This window comes from Protopterus annectens, chromosome 6.part1 (genome assembly GCF_019279795.1).
Source record: "Protopterus annectens isolate FY-2018-M chromosome 6.part1, PAN1.0, whole genome shotgun sequence".
In the NCBI taxonomy this organism is placed as follows: domain Eukaryota; kingdom Metazoa; phylum Chordata; order Ceratodontiformes; family Protopteridae; genus Protopterus; species Protopterus annectens.
In genome coordinates, this window is record NC_056738.1 from 250,598,046 (window position 1) to 250,621,119 (window position 23,074).

General features: G+C 37.8%; 1 protein-coding gene across 1 annotated transcript in view; it reads right to left on the reverse strand.

Annotated features, from left to right (window-relative positions):
- Positions 1 to 510: 510 nt before the first annotated feature.
- LOC122805490 (ras and Rab interactor 2-like) overlaps positions 511 to 23,074 on the reverse strand; it is a 1,218,761-nt gene continuing 1,196,197 nt past the window's right edge. The window contains exon 11 of the mRNA XM_044075679.1: positions 511 to 4,102. Coding sequence (XP_043931614.1) covers positions 3,743 to 4,102 — 360 coding nt within the window. The 3' untranslated portion in view covers positions 511 to 3,742. The remainder of the gene's footprint in view (positions 4,103 to 23,074) is intronic.

Consider the following 23,074-nt stretch of genomic DNA (forward strand, 5'->3'; position numbering starts at 1 on the left):
TCTAAAGCACATTTTCACAGTACACTATATGTAACTGTCATTAAAATGCTGACATGTTTGATACAGGTTCAGTAAAACAGAGATGTTCTTCAAAAGGGTGCAGCTAACAGTATGTAAGGGTATAAAGCAAACTGGTCAGTAGGTTTGACAGTAAATGCAACAAGCTTGTTAAGTGAGAGATTGTTGCTTAAGTCCTAGAATGGGGAAAGGATTCATGAATGTGTCGGGGCAGGCAATTCAGCTTGTCAAAAATCTTCATGGTGTATAACAGAGGGGAAAATATCAGTACAGATAGTTTACTTACTGGACTTGTTCTGTTATTATTGCCTTTATTCCATATATACAAAGTATTGCTAAGGTTAAAAAAGATACATCTGTATAATATGGCACTATACTGACTCATATAGTCATCTGTATTTTCCCCACCACCATTCATGGCATATTATCTAAACAAAACATTGTAATTAAGAAATGAAAAACTGTATCCGATGTGCTTATGTGTCTTTAAAAAAATAAACAGGTACTGATTAAAATTTTTAATAAGTACTACAGATGGAAAAAAGTAAAGAGTTGCTATGAAGAAAGGATTACCTTTATGTACTTTGGTTGGGAAGCTAAACTCTGGACAAAATAATTACAAATATTCCATAACGTAGTGAAGCATGTGCAATGAATTTTTAGATGAAGCATCTCAGACAGTAACAGCATTAAAACTGTAACAGAGAAAAGAAAATCAGGATGCAGGCCCATATTTGTATTTCACTATTTACTTGACTCTCAGTGTGCCATAGCTTAGCCCAGATCCAGAAAGAGAGGGGTTAATGTTTTGAAGCAGGAATGACTTCTTCACCTCATTGTCATCCTAACACAAGGCAGTTACATGACTGCTAGCTTGCATATTCTAAATCTGGTAAAATAAGGGATATTAAAAATATAGTAAGCTAAGAAATACGTTCTGTTGAAGTACCTTCAAAAGGGAGAGTCAAAGAATATGCTGAAAGAATGAACAGAAGATCGAAAGAACACAGAATGCACATTGCTTTCAATTAGCCCGAGCTAGGTAATTTTGTAATTCACTGATTTCCTAACAATCTCATTTATTTCTTTAAAGACTTTCACTGAAAGGTGATTGCACAACACAGTGTACTGTAGCTTTTCTAATTTCACCACAGTCCACATTTTATACAGTTTAAGTATGCAAATTTTATAGTTTAAATATGCAAATTTTCAGGAAGTTAGAGCATACCTCTCAAACCCTTAGTATAAGAAATCTGAACAAAGACAAAAATAATGGAGGGGGAGGCCCAAAAATAGGGACAGATTTTGAATATTGTTCTAATAAACCTTGAAAGGTGCTAGAATTACAGGATTTGTGTTAGCATGCATTTTCATAGGATATAAAATCTGAAAATCAAATGCCTATCATGATTTAATGAAGAACAGACCAAAAATATGAAGCAAAAATCTGGTCTTTCTGAAAAAATTTGGACAGTTGAGAGGTGTGAGAACTATGTACATTATTTCCAGAATCATAGGCTCTTAGTCCTGTGAACTATACTGTCTGTGACATGGGCTCTTAGTCCCGTGGACTATAATGTCTGTGACATGGGCTCTTAGTCCTGTGAACTATACTGTCTGTGACATGGACTCTTAGTCCTGTGAACTATACTGTCTGTGACATGGGCTCTTAGTCCCGTGAACTATAATGTCTGTGACATGGGCTCTTAGTCCTGTGAACTATACTGTCTGTGACATGGGCTCTTAGTCCCGTGAACTATAATGTCTGTGACATGGGCTCTTAGTCCCGTGAACTATACTGTCTGTGACATGGGCTCTTAGTCCTGTGAACTATACTGTCTGTGACATGGGCTCTTAGTCCCGTGAACTATATTGTCTGTGACATGTAGCTGAGAAGCATAAAATGCAGCAGAAATATTTTCGAACAATATTATGGAATCACTTTTGCAATACATATTTCTGGATAAACTGCAACTTAAAATTGCTAAGTAATTCTGTTGGTGACTAACAATTAATTCTGAATATATCACAGTAGCCCATCTGTGTCTTCCAAATGAGCTTGAAACATCTTCTCTTCACTCATTTATAGTTCTCTGCAGAATTGCTGATCTAACTACTAATTGTTTAGTCACAAAATAAAAGTTCTACTTCATATTTTTAATCTGGGTTTAGTACTTGTTTTGGTCAAAAGTTTAGGAAGACAACTATAAGATACCTGGATATATGGGGAAATTGCCTTTGAAGTCAATGTATTTATGCTGCAGTTTTAAAGCTCCGTTAATTTTCATTGTCAATGCTTACACATAGAAGCAGAAAAGCTAAAGGGTTTTATGGAGTATCCTATGATTTTACAAAGTTGGACACATCCTGTAACAATTTGCTCATACCAGCATTGAGAACTGGAAAGTCTCAGAGGTCACTGCATTCTTTTCTTGAGGTGCAGCAAACTCAGAGTTTGCTGTATTTAATTGGGGGTACATGGCATCTTCCGGTGGATGAGATATTCAATGAATAAAGCACTCCCAGAAAATTATTTAAACATTGGGACAGCTTTTTTTCAGTGGAATGTCAGTTTACTTAATTATTTCTGGCTGAACTCTGTTATTACAAAGAACTCTAAAGTGAAGCACATTGCATCCTTTTGCTGAAACTTCTATGAGCCGTGGTCTGACTCATCAAATAATGAATCAAGCCTGGCTATTGGAATCTGTGGTTTTCCAGCATTGCTGTGGCCTTTCCTCAAAATTCGATGATACTTTTTTGTGACGAGATGGGGGGGTGGGGAACTCACTACATGGCAAATTTCAGGGCTTTTCTTGGACAAAAAAATCTCTGTGGCTTGGATTTCATTGGCAAAGTGGCACTTTAATCAGACAGCCTTAATTGAACATTCTTACAGCAAAAGGCTTTTGTGAATCATTCTATATATGTTCTGTTGCCTTCTGTAAAGATTTATGAGTGACTCTCAACTACATCTAAGTTTTCTTATGATTTGCCGAAACAGATAATGCTCAGTTAGGCAAGTTTTTTTTTTACACTATTTAACACTTCTGCTTTAAAACCTTTCTAAATATTTGTCTGAATTTGCACTAATTTCCTGTGTCAACTCTGTTTACTGCAGACGGGGAGGCTGTTCAAATGGAAGGCAGCCATCCCATCAATATAGTTCTGCAAAGCAGTGTGGATACAGAACAACAAACAGGATTGTTGATTTGAGCCATTTGGGTTTCTGATACATAAAGTGCTTTAGCAAGAACTGTGCTCATTCAACAAGATGAAAATATATATATTGAGAAAAAACTCTAAAGACTAATATTCATCCTTTTTTAAATTACAAATTTTTGTTTCATTTAATAACAATATACAGAGTCACAATATAAACATACTTTATCTCTCTTAAAGAATCTACAGCAGGATATCATTTAAACTTTTAAGTAATATACATAATAATATTTTGTGTGAGGCACTGCTTCTCCAACACAACTAATTTACATATAGCAACACAGGGGCATCTACTGAGCAGTCACTGACAAGCTGATGCATAATTCCTAGTCATTGCCACAGTAATGCTAACACTATATGGCATTGTTGCACATATTCTGGATATACTTAGTTGCTACCACACATGATATACTATGTTGTAACAACAACAACACACCCACATTAACTGAGTACTTTAGGTGTACATTTTCCAATGGTATGTTAGATGTTTAATAAATGTCATTCATGGGGAAGTGGGAGAGGTGGGAGTATGCTCTCCAAGATCGACAGCTTCTTCTCGTAGCAGTTTGCGTTCGGGTTTCATTTCGCTTTCCTCATTTGTTAGGGTATAGATGAAGTAGAAGTCCTCCACCTTGTTCTCCTGTTGCATTTGTGCTTTCACTTCTTGGGGGTGAGCATCAGCTGGTAGTTTCCGAATTTCCTGACCATCAGAGAAATAGATATTGTGTTGAACTGGATCAGTGATTTTAAATTTTTCAGAACACATTTTACACAGGGTCTCCACCGTATCTTGTGGCTTAACTACTAAAATCTTAGTATTGTAGATATTGCTGGGATCTCGGTAGACCACTTTTAAAAAATTCTGAAATAAAAAAATCAAACATGGCATGAAATAAAGTGCTGAACTTTACTGAACCTACTTGATAAAATTTAATCATGGCAATCATATTTTAGAAAAATAACTTCCAACAGTTTCACGTGTGTTTAATTTTGAAATAGTTTTATGACATATTTAATTTATTAACACGTCATGACTTCACAAGTCATTAATGCATCATGACATTTATAAAACATGGTTTGTTGCTACTGCATTCAAGAATCAAATTATTGTGGAGAATTTGATAATATGATTATATTTACCAAATGTTGTACATCTCTACCCATTTCATCTAGACTTTATGCACTAGGCAGATTTTCTTTCCTCCTAGGTTTTATTTTCTCTTTTCACATCTCTTGAGTCATTGTTAAATTAGGTAAAGGAGATGAGAAAAAATCATGCATATGAATTAATACTCATATTGTCATCTTAAGATACTGACCCACTTACATATAACAAAGGTTGTATCTGCACTTATGTCACATCATCATCTACTTCTATGATTGAATGTGAATGTGAAGTTTGACATAATATTATGATTGAATTCAATATTTGTGGTGTGTTATAGATGTGTATTAATAATGAAAATATGCACTATAATAAACAAGAATGAAGAGAAAAGGGAAGGTTCCACAAATATGTAAGCATGCCTGGTTGATAAAAGAAGTAAACCTGCATGAATTATTGACAATTTTATCAATGAAATATATGATTAAGTGATCCTGGTTAATTAAAAAGAAATAATGAAACACTACAATGGACAAATTATATACTTTACTTGTTGTTCGCTTCTTAGTATTTAATCAATGTGTGTTTTCTCAGAAAAGAGAGGTATACAAGGATCTCAACTTAGACTGTGTTTTAAAATCATTGATATCAACATACTACATCTTGCTTTGTTAAAATCAAACACACATTATCTAAGTATCCAGTTCTTATGGTTCTAACACTGGTAATAACAGTTGCTATGACATAAAGTGTTCAGCACATATCCAGAGGAGCAACATATCCTAATAAAACCTGCTGCTCTACCAGGTCATGTAACACAGTGGAAGGCTTGTAAATGGCTTACACTGTCATTCTCATGAAAGAAGGCACTGCATTTTAAGTATAAAACAGGGCTATATATAATATCACTTATTATGCCAATAAAGCCAATGGTGTATTATCCTAGTTTGCCTAGTTGTTCACATGCAGACCCTTCTCATTTACTGTCCTTGTTACTTTATTGATCTCATTGTCAGTTAAATACCAGCACTGATTTCACCTACACAATTTATTCCAGGAGTTCATCTCGCTTGAGTTCTGTCCTTTGTCCTAAGTAATATCTCCTCATGTGTAACATGCATTTGTTTCCCCTGCTCTGAGTGTGCTCCTGTCTACCCTTTCCCATCCCTTCCATTTCAACTACAGCATTCAATGAATAGCCATGTGGATCCAAATCATGTCTGTCTTTTCACTTCATTTCTCTAAGGTGCTCATTTCCACCCTGACCAGTCTGCCTTCATATATCCTTCACCTTCCTGTTCACCTTCTTCTGCATACTGTATAGGAATTTCACTTCTTGCTCTCTGTAAGGTCATTTGATGTGTATATAGAATTCCAACTGCGCTGTTGACAGGGATGTGTACTGTGACATAATTACTTCCTTATCTCTTGAGTCCTTACCCTTGGAGATATGGCCCAACATCCTGTTGGATTTCACGTATATTCTATTGCTTTTACAAGGTGATTTATACCAGTTATAATTATAACTCTAAGTAATTTTTCTGCTCATTTTTTAAGTTAAAAGTCCTACAGCTTGTATACTGCATTTAGATTTTTGCTCTTCATGTACAGGAATTGTATTTATCGCCACTGAATTTTAGTCACATTTGAGGTCATACTGCTAGCATTTATAAGTACCTGGTTAAGCAAGTTTTCCTATCATACACTGTTGCACTTGTCCTTGGGTTATGAGTGATGAAGTTAATCAATTTCTACATATCCAGCATCACATACATGAACTCATTAAAGTGTTCAAGTCACAAAAGACTCTGTGTGGAAAACCACTACTGTTATATTTTTTGTTGTCTTCCTTTCAGCCAGTGATTTACCCACCTGACCATTTTAACCCTCTTGATCTGCCTAGAAGTCAATGTTTTATATGGGCTGGAATAAACAGCTTGCAGATTCGTTGTATCCAACTCATTGGTTACCAAGTCATAAAACGTAATAAGGTTCATCTGGCAGGATCTCTTCCCTCAGTAAATTTTCTATGACTTTCCCAGTTATACAGTCAGACACAGCAGCCTGTAATTCCTGGAGATTCTTTTTTGTTCCCTCTAAATCTTAATCATCATCAACCCCCTTTTTCCCATTTTCTACATGGGGTCGGGGTGTCAGGTCACCTGTCACCATCTCTCTCTATTCAGTGCCACTCTCCTACCTTCTTTCACATGGATTGTCACAGGTCTTCTCTCACACAATCAATCCATCTCTTTGCAGGGCACCCTCATTTCCTCTTGCCTTCCTCCTGTCTCTCTTAAATCTTCTTCACCAGATTGTCTTCTGCTTTTCTGCACATGTACCTAAACCACTGTAACTGGTTCTCTTTGAATTTCTCTGAAATTGGAGTTACTTTGGCTTCTGCTCTTATTTCCTCATTTCTTCATCTGTTGCATAATGTGCATCCTACCACCCATCTCAGGCATTTCATCTCCATCACCTCTAGCTTCCTCAACTGCTCTGACGTTACTGCCCAGGTTTTTATACCATATAGTAGTATTGGTCGCAGCACTGTGTTGTACACATTACTTTTCATCTTCTTTGGCATTCCCTGACACACTCTGCCAATTGGCTGCAGCCCCTCTGATTTTACTTTTGAACTCCTCATTCAGACTTTACTTCTCTTCAACCACCCCTCCCAGATACTTGAAGCTATTAACATATTCCACCATTTTTCTTCTAGCTCAATTCTCAGCTTCTTCTGATTTCCACCATTTCATGCCATTACAACTGTCTTATCAGCACTCAGTTTCATCCCATGTGGCTTAGGTTTTGCCTTGTATTCCTCTATCCTTTGCTGAAGTTCTTGCTCAGAGTCTGCTATAATGCCACATCATTGCTATACAGCAACTACGTTGATCTGTCCCCTCTGACCTGTTTGCTAATGTAATCCATCACCAGTATGAACAGCAGTGGACTCTGAACTCTGATATGTACCCACTCTCATCGGGTACCCTTCTGTGAGATTGAACACTGTTTGTACTTGAGTCATTGGATCCTGGTTCACAGCCTGCACTAACTGTACCAATGTTTCTGGGACTATGAAACACTGTAGGACTAACCAAATCTGCTTTCTTGGGACCTTGTCATATGCCTTCTCCATGTCAGTTGGAATATTTCCTCATTTGTAGCTTCAAGTATCTGTCTCACTGCAAATGTTGGATCAGCTGTGCCAAATCTTGATTCAAATCTGAAGTGCTCATCTCCCAGCTTACTTTCTACAACTCTGCATATTCATTTATCAATCACAGAACTTTCATGCAGTGTGATAGGAGTTTGATACCTCTATACTGCCTACAGTTGTGAATGTCCTCTTTTTTCTTGAATACTGGCAATAGTATCCCTATTCTTCAGTCATCTGAGAGACACTTTCTCTACATACTGTTATGAGTACCCTTAGGAGCCATTCTTCCCCTATCTCACCCAACATCTTTATCATATCTGCTTTGACCTCATCAGAGCCTGCTTCTTTCCCTGACATTTTCCTTAGTGCTATTCTTACTTCTTCTGTTGTCAGCTCCTCCTTTTATCTCCTTGTAGGCCATATCTAAGAAAGTACAGCTTCTGTGGTGTTTTCTTCATTCTGAATAAAATTCCTATTACATCCTTCACCTCCTCCTTTGACATCACTTTCTACCATTTCCACATAGTAATTATTTAACTCTTCCCTTCTTTTCCTATTCTATTAGCCCATTCCCTTCCACTGGTGGTTCTTAACCACACACTTGTCACATCACCAATATACTTGCCATCCCACTCATGTCAATTACATCTGAAATTCTAACCCAAATAAAAGGTAGTCCCAGCCCTTACAGCACTCCTTCCTCTCATTCCTACTGTGCTACCAAACTATCATATCACCCGATATATTTTACCCTTCATGACAGTCTCTATTCCGGGCCAGTAATCACGGAGCCTCTATCCTTATCACTGACACCAGTGAAGGATGGTCACTAGGAACAAAAATGGATACACATAGTATTATCAGATTCAGCTCTCTGCACCAAGCACAATTTTCCTTAACAGCATACAAGAAGCACACTCCAGACCTGGGGCTGGACTGTCTCTCTCTCTCTCTCTCTCTCTCTCTCTCTCTCCAGGCCCCAAACAAGACTCCACACTGACCACTTTGGAGCTCTGTGTCCCTGTTCCAAGTAGCTGACACACACACACACACTTGGATATTTGATTTTCACATACACACATACGCACTTGGAAAAGGCTGGCACACATTTACCAGCTGTGCCCCTCTCTGCCCAGACTATAAGCTACTCTAAGGCTTTTACAAGGGCACCCAATTACACTAAGTAAGATTAATACTAATACAAATGGTAGAGCTTGACCAATGCAGCAAGGCTTTCAGGAGCAGCCACAGTGTCACTAAAATATTTAAGCATAAGTATTCTTAAGATGTTAGAAGTATTCTCTAAAATATCAGCTACAATGAAAGATATAGAAATATTTAATAATAAATAAAATAGAAAACATGAGAATACTGAATATCTAGTTACAATAAACACCAGGGTTTCGGTCAAAGTAGATATAAAAAATAACACAGTTGGATATATTCACATAGATGCAGAAAAACAATACTTAACTAATCTCACTATATTTTCCTGACTGACTAAAGAATTACTGTTCCCTAGTTAAGTGACTTACTACAGAAAGGCAAGATGATGAATGTTGAGTTGCTTACTACAGCAAGGCAAGATGAGGTGTGATGTTGTACAAGATATCTGTGAGAGATCTTTCCTGTCAAGTTTCAAAAAACAAAGTGCTGCTGCGAGAGTTCCATCATATCTTTCACTAATGGCTAAAGAATCATTTGAGTGCAGGTTATAGAATGAGATTGCATTTAGTCACCTGACTCTGGTACAATACACACACAGAGCTTTGCTAAGATCTGTTACAGCATCTGAAAGCAATAAAACAATTTCAAAAACTTCCACGCTTCCAGGGCAGCAACTAGTTCACCCCTAAGGACTAGATTCCTAGTCCTGGTTTCCCCTGACATTTTTTCTCTCACTGCAATCAGACCTGTAAGATAAAATCTTTATCGCTGAAACCAACCCATTTCATTTTCAACCTAGTTTTCAAAATGAGTTAGACTGAGATTAACCTCTTCCCTTCCAGAATTCTCTGTTAAAACATATGCCATTAATCAATTACAATAATACTGTCTGACATACATGCATATATCTTTTCTGTCCAGCAGGGCCTACTGTTGCTGCATTTTTAACACAAGCAACTTTACAAATACATTTTTAACACAAGCATCTGCACAAATCAGTGTGATAGTCAAATGACATAAAATTCTTTACAAAACTCCAGCTAGCTAGGCTGGCATATGTTACACATGCACTTCCCTACTCTTCCTGGCACAGATGGCACTACCTCATATCATCACATCCTTACAAACTAAATCTACAAATACTAATATCCCCTTTCTCACCCGATCCAACTCTGCTATCACTATACAACTTTATTATACCAGTTTCCATCACCTTCTAAGACCTTACTATCATCCCCCATATTCCTAATATCTCAAGTTACTCCACTGTTACCAAATGGTCAAAGTCATCTTCCCTTGAACTTTCTATTCAGTTTTATGCAACAGGGACCGCACTCACCAACAATCAACACCTCAGTATTCCTTGACCTCTCTAAAGATTTTGATACTGTCTCACACCCCCTTCTCCTTCATAGACCCTCCAAGATAGGCTTATCAGACAAAGCTGTCATATGGTTCAAATATTACCTTCACCATAAAACTCAGAGTGTAAAATGGTAACAAGCCTCTTACACATCCCCCCTTCCCAGTTGGTGCCCCCAGTGATCTGTGCTTGGCCTACTATTTATCTAAAGTCTACCCACTACACTAACCAACTCCACTCAAATCCAGAATGCAGATGACTCCACCATCATCTGTTCAGCTTCCTCTATGCCTGAACCTGAAAAAGTCACTGGCTTCTGGACTCTAGCCTAGAACTAAATCTCCCCAAAAGCAAAACTTATGCTACTCACACCTAAACCATTATAAACCCTGCTCAACCAACTTATCTTTCAATCACCAGATGGAATATTAATTGAGCTAGTCTGCTTGCAATAACTACTGATGAACACCTAAAATTTGATCTACACATCCACCAAGTAACCAAGAAGACTAACCAAAAGTTAGGCATTGTTTAGCTATCCAAAAATTTTTGGTCTGATCAAGTATGGAAGGCCACTGCTGATACTATCTTATCCCACCCCCCTGGCATGTGCTTTAGCAATTTTTGCCAATCTATAATCAATACAACTCACAAATTTTGAGCAATTGTACAAGATTGCAAAGTTTGGCATCAGCCTTCCTAACAGAATACACTACTACATAGCCCTCAAATGACAAAATTGGCTTGACATACCCAACTTCTTAAAACTAAACTAATTTTAAAAAGTTAAAATAGCTTCCACAATCCACAAGACTGTCCCTCTTTCAACAGTCCACTGCACTGGTATGTCTCTTGTCATACTCTTCATTCATCTGATAAAATTCTATTAAATGTGACACCCTTGCACAATTCTTACAGGGACTCACTAAAGCAATCTATTATATATGAAATATATAATTTTTGTCACCTCACAGCAAGAGGTTCTCTGGTTCGAGTCTCGGCTGGGGTATCTTCTGTGCAGAATCTGCATGTCCTCCCTGCATTCATGTGGGTTTCCTTCAGGTGCTCCAATTTCCTCCCATATTAGAAAGATATGCAGCTGGAGCATTTCTTTCCAGGCCTCTGCTGAAAATTGGCTTTGTTGCAAGTTGGACTTTCCCAGTAAACAAATAATAAATAAAATAAATAATTTAAGTTTACTTGTGTTATTTATTGCCTCTGAGCCCATATTGTGGCTGCAAAGAGTCTTTGAACCAGTCTAACAGCCTGCTTAGCTAATAGTAAATAAAATAAATAATAAATAAACTGCCACATAGCAAAACAGTGGAACTCCCTCCAAACCTTCCCCCACCAAGTAAATGCACAAAACCCTTCAAATAGGATGAAAAATCACTCCTTCTTGACTAATGACAATGTCACTACTCTGAAGCACTAATGATGATGTCACTACTCTGAAACACTAATGATGTCACTACTCTGAAGCACTAATGATGATGTCACTACTCTGAAGCACTAATGACAATGTCACTGCTCTGAAGCACTAATGATGTCACTACTCTGAAGCACTAATGACGATGTCACTACTCTGAAGCACTAATGACAATGTCACTACACTGAAGCACTAATGACGATGTCACTACTCTGAAGCACTAATGATGTCAATACTTTGAAGCACTAATGATGATGTCACTACTCTGAAGCACTAATAACAATGTCACTGCTCTGAACCAATAATGACAATGTCATTGCTCTGAACCACTGGTTAGCTAGTCCTTCTTCCACCTTTCCCCACACAACAGCAAACTGCTACCATTAAATGCGGCAAACGTCTTGTGCAGACTCACTTCTACTAAACTAACCACCATCAGAATGCTCTCTAATATATCACTAGCCTTCTCAGTGTGGTCATCTACTTCTTATCCCAAACAAATCTCTCTGAACACTAAATACCCCTCTCTGGATATCTTCCACTATGTATTCCTCACTACCCCATCAATCACAGAGATTCATCTCTGTGTTATCTCACACTAATCTCCCCTCCTGTTTTGAGACAAGAACCAGCCAGAGCAGCCATTGGCAAAGGAGTTCTCTTTCCTCATCTTGAATACAGGCTCCCAAATATTTGCTTTTGCCGTAAAAAAAAACACTGCCACATTCCAGACTGTCTGTAACAGCATCTACCAATTCATTTCAAACTCAACTCTCTGTGAGCATCACTTTATCACCCTAGGAAAAAGCCAAATGGCTACCCATAAAATAAATATCTAACCTACTTTTAGGATCCCAACTCTACAAACTACTCCAACTCCACATGTTTACTTCCCTTACAGTTAGACTTCAAGAAAAAAAATGTCTTCATACAACCTGAGACACTACTGACAATCTACACGATCATTATGCCTAGAACCAAACTCCATAGTACTGCACGTGCTACTCTTTAGCAAGCTCTCCCCAGTGACATTAAGGAAATTAACATTTATTCCAAATACAGAAAGAAACTCAAAAAGTACTTCTTCAAGCTAAATGCTCCTATTTCAACTGACATATCGCCTAACCTATTTTCTTTCCAAGCCAGCTCTTCCATTCTCTCTTGAGATTCACTAAAGATTGAGCTGATTTAGAAACTAATGTGTATACTGTGCATTACACTCTGTTTGATTGTGCATTGCACTATGCTTCCTCATTAGAATGTATATACACAGTTATTTTTCTATGTGATTAGTCTGAACTACTCTATTACTGCTTACATTTCTATATTTTTTGTTTGTGAAATGTTTTGTATTTCACTCAGGCTGAGCCTAAAAGTGGTCAATACTGATCAGTGCACTACCACCGGTAAACAAAAATAAATAAATATATACATGCATACCGTGGCTCAAGATAATTGTCACCGTTGAAGTGACACCCCGACCCCATGTACAAAAATGGGAAAAACGGCTTGAGGATGGGTGGATGGATGGATGGATGGATGGATGGATGAATGGATGGATACATACATAATTCAAGGTTCTCCTTTCCACTACATGACAATATATCACTTTATCTCTCACACTCGCTGTCTCTCTGCCTAAACTCTTTCACACTTGTATTAGAATCAGAATCAGAATCACATTTATTGGCCTATGCACACATTCAATGAATTTGACTGTGGTTTCAGTGACCCTCCAAGTATGAATTACATAAATGACATACATACAACTATTAGCCCAACCTGGGCACCCACTTAACATTACCCCCTTACTACCTGATTGCCTAATTATTTTCAAAACTGTCTTTGTATAAACATTTCCTTTAAAGTATGGATATTGTACAGTGCAACCATAAAAACTGTGTATGTATATTTTTGATAAAACATATGTACATTGCACAGTTCAATTAATTAATTGTTTAACTCTTGATAGGTCTCTGTTATAAGCTTATAAATGATTTTGCCTTAATAGATATTTTGCACATTGCCATCATAACTTTGTATATGTAACCCATGCAGCTTTTCTCCCCGGGCCACTTCTGAAATGTGGTTTTAATTCCCAGTTGGACTTTCCCAGTAAACAAATACAAATAAATGAATAAATAAATGTTGGACTGGATCTGCCTGTACATATCTGATTCCTGGAAATCACTGTCTCAGTTAATGTGCTGCTGAACAGTACTTTAAGATCTGTCACCACTCGTGCCAGTTTTTTGAGATCCAAGGGGCTTTTCTAAGATTTGTAATGTGTAAGTGCCCTGATCTCCTTCGGCAATTTTTCCATAGTCTGCTGCATTGTGTGCCAGTCTGTGTAGCCCTCATTATCCCTCTAGCCTTCCTATGGAGTACCCACTCTACACCACCTTTCAAGTAAACAAACACAATGTAATCATGTAGAATCGCTTCATGTTTTCATTGTCCTTTACACACTTCCTCCTCTTTAAATAGGTCATTGTTTCCTTTGCTAATCATTTCCCCCATATAGCTGAAGAAGATCTTTGAATGCCTGATTTCTTTGGACACATCTCTATATCTGAACTCTTGACCATTTGTCCTTAGTTTCTCTCTGATTATCTGGTTTGCTTTTTCTTTATTTTCAATGTTCAGTATGCATTTTCATTTACTTTAAGCACCACAGTTAAATTACTCCTGGACAGCACCTGGCCCCTAATTGTTTTGGACTTTCTTCTTCTTTGATGTCTCTCCACCACATTCTCATTTGAATGACTTCCCAAAGTCCAGACACCCTTTTTATCTGCCCACCATTTCTTAACATTGAGCCTTACCATCCCATCTGTTGTATCACAATCTACTCCTTGAAGTCCCACACTAATGATTTAGTATCATAGCTCAACTTTTTTTTCTTTATTGTGAACCTCATGGCAGTATGGTCAGTGTTTGCCAGTCATGTAATCACCTCTGCCCCTCAATGCCTTCTGATGTCCTCAGCACAATCCCAAAATTATTTTCTTTGCAGTGGCTTCCCCAGCTTCATGACTAAACAATGCACAAACTCACAATGGAACTAAATTACATTTAAGAAGTAAACATCACACATTGGTTGCAAGAAAAACTACAAAAACACTATTTTTGAAAGGGGGCAAGCCCCTCCACCCAGCACCCCAACACCTATCTTTAAATATGCTACCTCTGGGATTGCACAACATCAGGAACAAAGAATAACTTCATTACTATTACTATTCTGCAGTTTCACTCTGTTCCATGGATAGGTCTTGACAAAATATGGAAATCAAACAAAATATTGATGATTCCCATGTTGTCAAAGCACTGCTCAATATACAGCAGCATATCCTGTTTCACTAACTTGCTGTTCAAATTCCTCCTTTACTTGTTTTGTAAGAGCTGTCTCTCTGCGCTACAGATAAACTGCAGCAATCATAGAAAACTAACATGATCACAAGGAGGACATGCAGATTCCACACAGATGGCACCTCAGGTGAGAACTGAACAGAGAACCTCTTACTATGAAGTGACAGTGCTACCCACTACCTCACTATGCCCCTGCTTTTTACATAATTTACTCATAAATTATTTTACAGAGTTCTTAATATATAAGAGGGTCTGCAACGTAAAGCACCTATCTAATGGGAATAATTCTGCCTTGAGACTTGAATGAACAGGTTCCAAGTAAGAAATCTTTCATAGCTTACAGTATTTTACCTAATAATTAAAAAATGAAACTCATCTGAATAAAATGTTCACCATTATTGAGAGTTTTAAGCATATTAATTAAATCAATCTTTAATACAGTCAGGTGACACAAGGTCATAAATTCTTTGAGTAGAAAAGGTTATCCTTCTAAAAGTTTGAATTTCATGGGCAGAATGCATGCAAAAAGGAGGGGGGGGGTACTAAATAATAGGATTAACAATGGAAAACAAGATGGAGGAAAATGGCTGCTTTTCTCAATTAAATCATTTCTGTTAGTATTTGAACTACTAATTATCATATCCTGATAATATGAGAGATGTCATTTTCAAAAGCAAACCTATTGCTTGTTAATCTTCCCAGAGTCTTATAATATTCCATAGTACCAATAGTATTCTCACTGAGATGAAATGGGCATAGTTATTTTTTAAAGAAATACATTATACAATTGTATTGGCATTGAAAGCTCTATTATTTTCAATAGATGGCAAACGCAAATTATTTAAATATTTCTGAATATTATACATTCTTCAGAACAAGCCAGTATCAAGACAGTTTTCATGTCATAGGATCATAGGAGGTTACTAGGCTAATGGTCCTGGGGCCCTTTCAAGCCTAGCCAAAAGTTTATCCCCAAAAAGAAACCTCAGTCACCACCTGTCGCCCCTGTCAGTGAGGGACACAGGTGGAACCCCTAGGACAAATCTGTGGTTTCCCATCCACTCATCAAGGTTGCACTTGAAGAGGGTCAGCGAGGTGCTCTGTTTGACATGTATGGGAAGTCTATTCCAAAGATGAGGCAGCCTCTGACAGACAAACCTGTCTCTCCAGCAGGTTTTGTTGATGTTGCATATTAGATTCAGGCCTTTTGGGCGGGTAGTGTGTGAGGAGTTAGACTTACGGATATGGGCATCTCTAGTAGGGCAGGGTCCGAGACTGCCTTGTAGGCACGACACAGGTCACCCCTGAGCAATGTGTACGATACCAAGTAAAGTGATAGTGATAGTGATTTGAGCCTGACCACATAGGACAGGTGTTGGAGGCCATGGATTCTCTTTGTGAGGTATTTCAGTGGCCTTTCCCATTGGTGCAGATGTTTGGAGAGGTACATTACAAACGGGGGGGGGGGGTTATACTCAATTATTGATCTAATGAGGGAGGAGTATAAAGAGGTATTAACCTCCTTTTTTCTGGATGCAATCCCTTTACTTATGAGATGAACCAAGTAAAAGGCTTTTCTGACCACTGCCGCTACATGATGGTCGAATGTGAGGTTGTTATCAACCTGAATGTTCAGATCTCTCACAGTGGTTGTGCACTTAGGGGGTTGCTGTTGATGTGGTAATCAACAGGGGTCATGTTTTTGCTGAATAGTATGATGATACATTTTTTTTGCATTTAGCTTGAGGCCATGACTTTTGCACCAGTCATTAGTTGCTGTGAGACCTTCATGCAGTATATTAACATAATTTGGGGAGTCAATGACAGCACCCAACTTGCAGTCGTCTGCAGACTTGGTCATCCACAGGCCTTTTGTCTTTTCCTGGAGCTCTGAGAAATATATGCCAAACAGGACAGATCCCTGGGGGACTCCACTAGTTACAGGTCTGCTACCAGAGGTGCCTATTTTGACTTTGAGTGTCCTGTTGGTAAGCCAGTTGGCCATCCACCTGATGAGATAGGGATTTATGCCAAGTTATGTTAGCTTTTCGATGATGCCAAAGTGGGGGATTGTATCAAAGGCCATGGCCAGGTCAAGGTAAGCTGTATGTACTGACTTTCCCTCATCCAGGGCATTGGTGACAGTCTCAAAGAAGTCATCCAGGTTCAACAGGCAAAATCTGCCCTTGACGAATCCAAAATGGGTGGGTTCAAGTGCTTGGAGATTACTTATGTCCTTGTTTATGAGATCCATAATAATATGCTCCATGGCTTTACAGATCAGACTTGTCAAGCTAATTGGGTAATAGTTTCCAGGGTTAGTAGTGGCACTACCTTTGTGCAAGGGGATGACAATGACAGTTCTCCACTCTGCTGGAATGAAGCCAGTACTTAGGCTGGGGTTGAATAGGGTACTCAATGGCAAAGCCAGTTCTTGCTGGAGATGGCACAGAATACATCGTGGGATACTATCAGGTCCCAAGGAAGCTGTGTTCTTTGCCTTGGATAGGGCCTCTAACACTTGATCTACAGAGATGTGAGGTGCGGGACAAGTATCACAGATGTTGAAAGGGCCTTTTAGGGTACATGGAGGTGAAGTTTGCACTAAACCTATCTGCTAGCAGGTTGGCTAATTCAACAGGATCAGTGTAAGCGATCCTGTTAAGTACTAATTCGGAGCAAACCTGAGCTTTGCCATGGAGGTTCCTGATGTAACTGAAGAAAACTTTATCGTTTCCCTTTGTTATGGAGGCTAATTTGTTGAGGCTAAGGAGGGAGTTTTCCCAATTTGGAATTTGTTCCCTTTTACCCCTGGACAACAGTTTCTTCCTTTTGTTGTAAAGCCTGTTGATAGAGGATGTCCACCAAACAGGTTTGTGTTTCCTTGAGGAGCAGGTTTTAGTTCTATTGGGTATGGCTGACTCCATGCAGTTGTACAGATGCTTGTATACTGCATTGGCGTATTGTTCAGCATGGTTGTCTGCATCCTCTCAGGGGGGCAGTGGTGTGAAACCACAGATACCCTCCCTTAGGAGGTTGTAGTCAGCTTTTGAGAAGTTTTTAGCTTGATTATGGCTGGGGAGGGGTTGAGTGGGACAGAAACTTCAAATGAGACAGTCCAATGATCTGATCTCACCAGGGAAGAACATACTATGGGAGTGGTGCATCGGTCACCCATGTTGGTAAGAACCAAGTCCAGAATGTTATTTCCCCTTGTGGGGGATGATACGAGCTGGTCTAGTGTGTTAGAATTAATGAAGTTGAGGAATTGTTGAGAGAGTGCATTAGTGCAAGAATAGTTCACCCAGTCTATGGTGGGGTAGTTGAAGTCACTAAGGATCATTGTGTTAGTGGGTACCTTGATGGAGTCAAGTAAATCCAGGTAAAAGGAGTGGGTGTCCTGAGTCATGGAGGGGGGTCTATAGCTAGCTATAACTTGGATGGGTGTCTTGCCAACTGTCAGCTGCACCTGGAGTAGTTCCAGTGCGTTATGCTGGCAAACCAGACTGCAGGTGTGACTGTCCTTCATGAAGATAGAGACTCCACCACCCTTAGTCTTCCCGACCTCATTTTGGGGTCGGAATGTGTGCAATGAGGTATAGCCTGGTAAGGCAGGGGTGCTCTCCACAGCCCTGAACCAAGTTTCTATGACCGCACAGACATCAGCATCTTCCAGTGAAGGAGGGCCTCCAGTGAGTCCATTTTCAGGTTAAGGCTCCTAGCGTTAAGCAGCATGACCTTCAATTTGCTTTTAGTCAGCTCTTTTAAGTTGGAAGGTTTATCTTGGGGAAATTGCCTAAAAAAGGCACAATGGGGGAGATGAGAGCCTAGGCCAGGATCAGGAAACCCATTGGTGACCAAGTGAAGGCCAACTCTGGCAAAGCATCAAGGCCTGTCGACCATGTCATCCCAGGCAGACAGATACTGGATCATCAGCAAACTATATCTCTGAATGGTATATATTGTTCAGAATAAGTCAAAATCAAATCAGTTTTCATGTCATAAGCAGACTTGGTGTATTAGATATCACTGTTGCCCAAATAAGAGGTTATAGAAATATTAAATAACAGTGAGCCTGAAACTAACCCTTGTAGAATGTCAAGTACAATCTTACATAAAAGGGGACTTGATGTTATGTAGTCATATAGAAAACTATTTTTCCAAAAGTCAGTGTGTATTCCAGTAAATAATATATGGCTTATCTCTTAGAGACTTAGACCCATAGATAATTCCTTGCTGAGAACTAGTACTGAAAATGTTCACTGATAGCCCTGATCAAGTGCATCAATGTAATTAGCATATATAAAATATAATCAACTTTTAGTAAATCTAAATTGCAAAGGATGACTGGATACTTCTACTACTTTGAAAAAGTTTCAGAAGTATGAATTTCAATCCATTATCAATGAATGAATGGGATTAATAGGTCTATAATTACTTGTGAAAAGAAATACATAAGATCACCTTCCAAGTATGTAAGACACAACTTTTTAGCAAAGGACTTAAATAGATGTAAAAGAATCAAATAAAGAAACATAAAGTACTTTTAAGGACACCCCAGGAGTGATATCAGCAACTGTGCTAGAACTGTTCTTAACATTAGCAAAGGCTGCTTGAATTAAAATAAATGTTGGGGCATGAGAAGAGTGTAGCCATCTAAAACCAAGTTAGAAGTATGAGGTACAAAAAGGCTTCACCAAAGCTGCCAAAGAAAGTAGCCAAATCAATGTCCATTATGTATTCTCTTGGGTCTGCTGTCACTGTCTTGCTTATTTTTTTATGCTAAGAAAAGAGTACATTAGGGTAACTTGATATTTCTTAAAAAGCAATTGTACATGCCATGGTTTACCATAATTGGTGGCTTTCTTAAGTGAAGGTGAGGAAGTAGAAAACTGGACATGGTTGAATATTGTAGAATATAGCAATAACCCACTCCTGGGTGTGGGTAATGCTGGATTTACCCACGGTTGGTGTGGTTTGGTCACAAGGGCGAAGCCCGAGTGGCCAAACAAAGCCAACCATGGGTAAATCCAGCATTACCCACATCCAGAAGTGGGTTATTGCTATTATAATGACATTATTTAAGAAAAAAAAAATTACTTTTCTTAAATAATGGCATTGTATAATGACTCCTTGCTGCCCTTCTGCAGCTGTCTGGTATTCTGTGGCAGTTCTGATGTACTGCGCATGCACGCAGTACATCAGAGCTGTGGGCAAAAGCAATGGAGAAAGCAAGATTTCCATTGCTTTTTACAAACTGTTTTGCTATGTTAAATGGGTTTACCATAGCGAGACAGCTTTAAAAAAGCAACAGAGAATCTCCGTTGCCTTTTTTAAAGCTGTCTCGCTATGTTAAACCCATTTTATATATCTTACAGTGATGTTCCTTCCTTTCATGTAAGTTCTGTATTTTGCTGTTGCACCAGCATGGTGTTTTCCAAAACAGTTAAACTATAAATTGTCTAATAAATTGGAGTCTAGAAGGTACCTATCTTATGTCATAAATGTCTTGAATTCTGTTCCCTAATGTGACTATTAATTATATTATAGATAGTGCTAAAGATTTGATTTTACAAAATAAGAATTGTATTAAAAATGGATCATCCCCCAAAACAACAAGGATGAATCAGAGACACTGTTGTCAAAATATCTTGATTTCTTACATTTCTTAAACTGTATGGAAAAACTATAATATTCAGTATAGTTTCAACCCTAGCTGGCAAAATAACTTTCTGAATATAGCTGTACTGCGAGAATGAAGGAAAACATAATCAGGCTGATTGTCTATATAATGTAGATACATTCCAATCAATATTTGGATAGTTAATATCACCTAACACTAAAATAAACTGTACTAAACAGTTGGACAGAAAACAATATTAAAAACAATATTCTCATTCTGAGTAAAGCAGTATGTCATCATCTATTACGTGGTTCTTGTACACATAGTAAGATTCACCTCTAAGATTTCAGCAAAATCAAAGTTTCCAGGATGAGACTGAAATTGGTCCTTTGAAATCAGAGCTCTACGCTGGTAAATAATTTCAAATAAAATAAAAAATAAATAATAAAATGAAAAATAAAATTAACAGTAAGGGTGACTTCATATAATCTTTGTTGTAAACTGTGACCCACTTCTCCAATGTACAAGGATATGGGATCATGGTAACAGTAAAACTTTGATATGTTAATCAGTGGACTGTCATGCCTGAATGATGTTGTTGTTGTAGCTATTTCTCTCAAGTATGTGGCTAGTTTCTGATTCACTGGCTTTATCATTTAGAGAGCTTATGCTGTTAAGCAAGATGGTTAGCCTGCTATTTGTACACTTTAAATTAATATCAGTTGAGTCAGGATAAATTTCAAGAAATGCTTTAACGTCTAATATGATACTGTCACTTATAATACTCATAGCTAAAGGGAAAGCCACTCTGTCAAAAGTACTTTGGTTCATTAAATATTTTATCATACACTAACCAGCTATTACAGACAGTTTTAAGTTTACTAGGAATTAAAGAAACCAGTGGCAAAATGTCAAGGAAAAAAGCTGTTATAAAATTCTTCCCTTTTGTAAAGGACGCAATACCAAAGAGCTCACACTGGCTTCACAGAAACCCTGTTTTAATCATTAATACCCACCATTATTTCAAGGAGATGATGTTTTCATTCAAAAACAGAAGCTTAAAATGAACTCCTCTAATTTTAACAAGAGACAACCTCTCAAACTAAAGCCAGAAACTGATAAAAAAGTAAATCTGTGAAGAATGTTTTTGATACTCCTAATCTTTAAATCTCTTATATTTATAACTGATGACAAAAAATCTATAAATGTCCTAATTCTGGGGAGAATTTTTTTAATACTTATAATATTTAAATGTCTTATATTAATAACTAGAGACAGAAACTTGAATGTTTTAATTCTGGAGAAAAAGCTCAATACTTATAATATTTAAATATTTTATATTCATAACCATATGATTCTTAACCTCTTAATTAGGACTTGTGGGAATGGGCGACACTATTGAGTGCATCAGATATTCTAGAATGATATTCAAATGTCTCTATACCTTTTGTTTTTGGTCTGCTGGATCTTTTTCTCCGAACTTAAGTCATCTTCCAGATTTTAAGAAGTAATCAGTAAAGGTGACTGTCATAGTGAAATGACTAGAGTAAAACCATGTTTCTACACATCACTTAAATGAGAAGAATTTTATATATAAAAACTGTGAATACCAGAATAGCATATGACAACAATGAGGTCAGTGTTTAATTGTATTGTTATGCCTGCAGTTAAATGATTAACCTTAATAACCTCATACCACTAAACTAAAAAAAATCATTTATATCGAGTTTCTGAGTGTTTAGGAATGGTGTTATAATCATTTGGAAACATGCAACACACTGAATGACATCTGAAAAAAAATCAAGAGATTCCTTGGAGAGAAATTATTCAAATTTTCCATTAATCTTAACCAAATTTGTTTTTTAAACTGAAATGCCATATGCATAACCTTGGTGACTGGATAAGCATACTGACCAGCCTAATGATGAGCTCAGATAACTCATGCAAAAAACTCCTAGAAAGTCTGCAACTAGAACCAATCTTTGCAAATAAACAAGTATAGCAGGAAAACTAATTATAAGTGTTTTAAACAGAGTGATGAGAGGTTTTGTATTTGTCATGCCCTCTCTTATCCTCAATAGTTAATTCAAAAATAAAACAAAACAAAAAAAAAAATCTGTTTTAGAAGGAAAAATAACACATGGATCAGGCAGTGGATAAAAAGTTAATCATTGGCCTGTGCATTTGATTGTTTAGATACTCCGTGATCCACATGCATGAATGTAAGGATGGCATTTTTCCAACCCACTGCTTGTTCTCCACTTGCCAGGTGATCAGGCTTGGAATGAGAGAATCAAAAGTTACTAGGGCATTGAAGGCCACTAAGACCAAGTCAGCAGCAGTACCTGATGGTCTTAACATTTTTTTCCTGAAGGGAATAGCCAATAATTTGCTTCCTTGATAATGACAGGTGAATCAGTCTTTACTTAGCAAATTTGGAGATGATATCAAGAAGGTGGCAGTCCTGGTGTAAAGTTTCTGTTTTCCATCCATAGATCTAAGTTGTACTTGAATATGCACAAGGATGAATTTTGCTTTATATAGATGGAGAGTTTGTTCCAGCAGTATCTACTCTCCATACTTGTCCCTCCAAAACCAAACCATTCTATTGATGC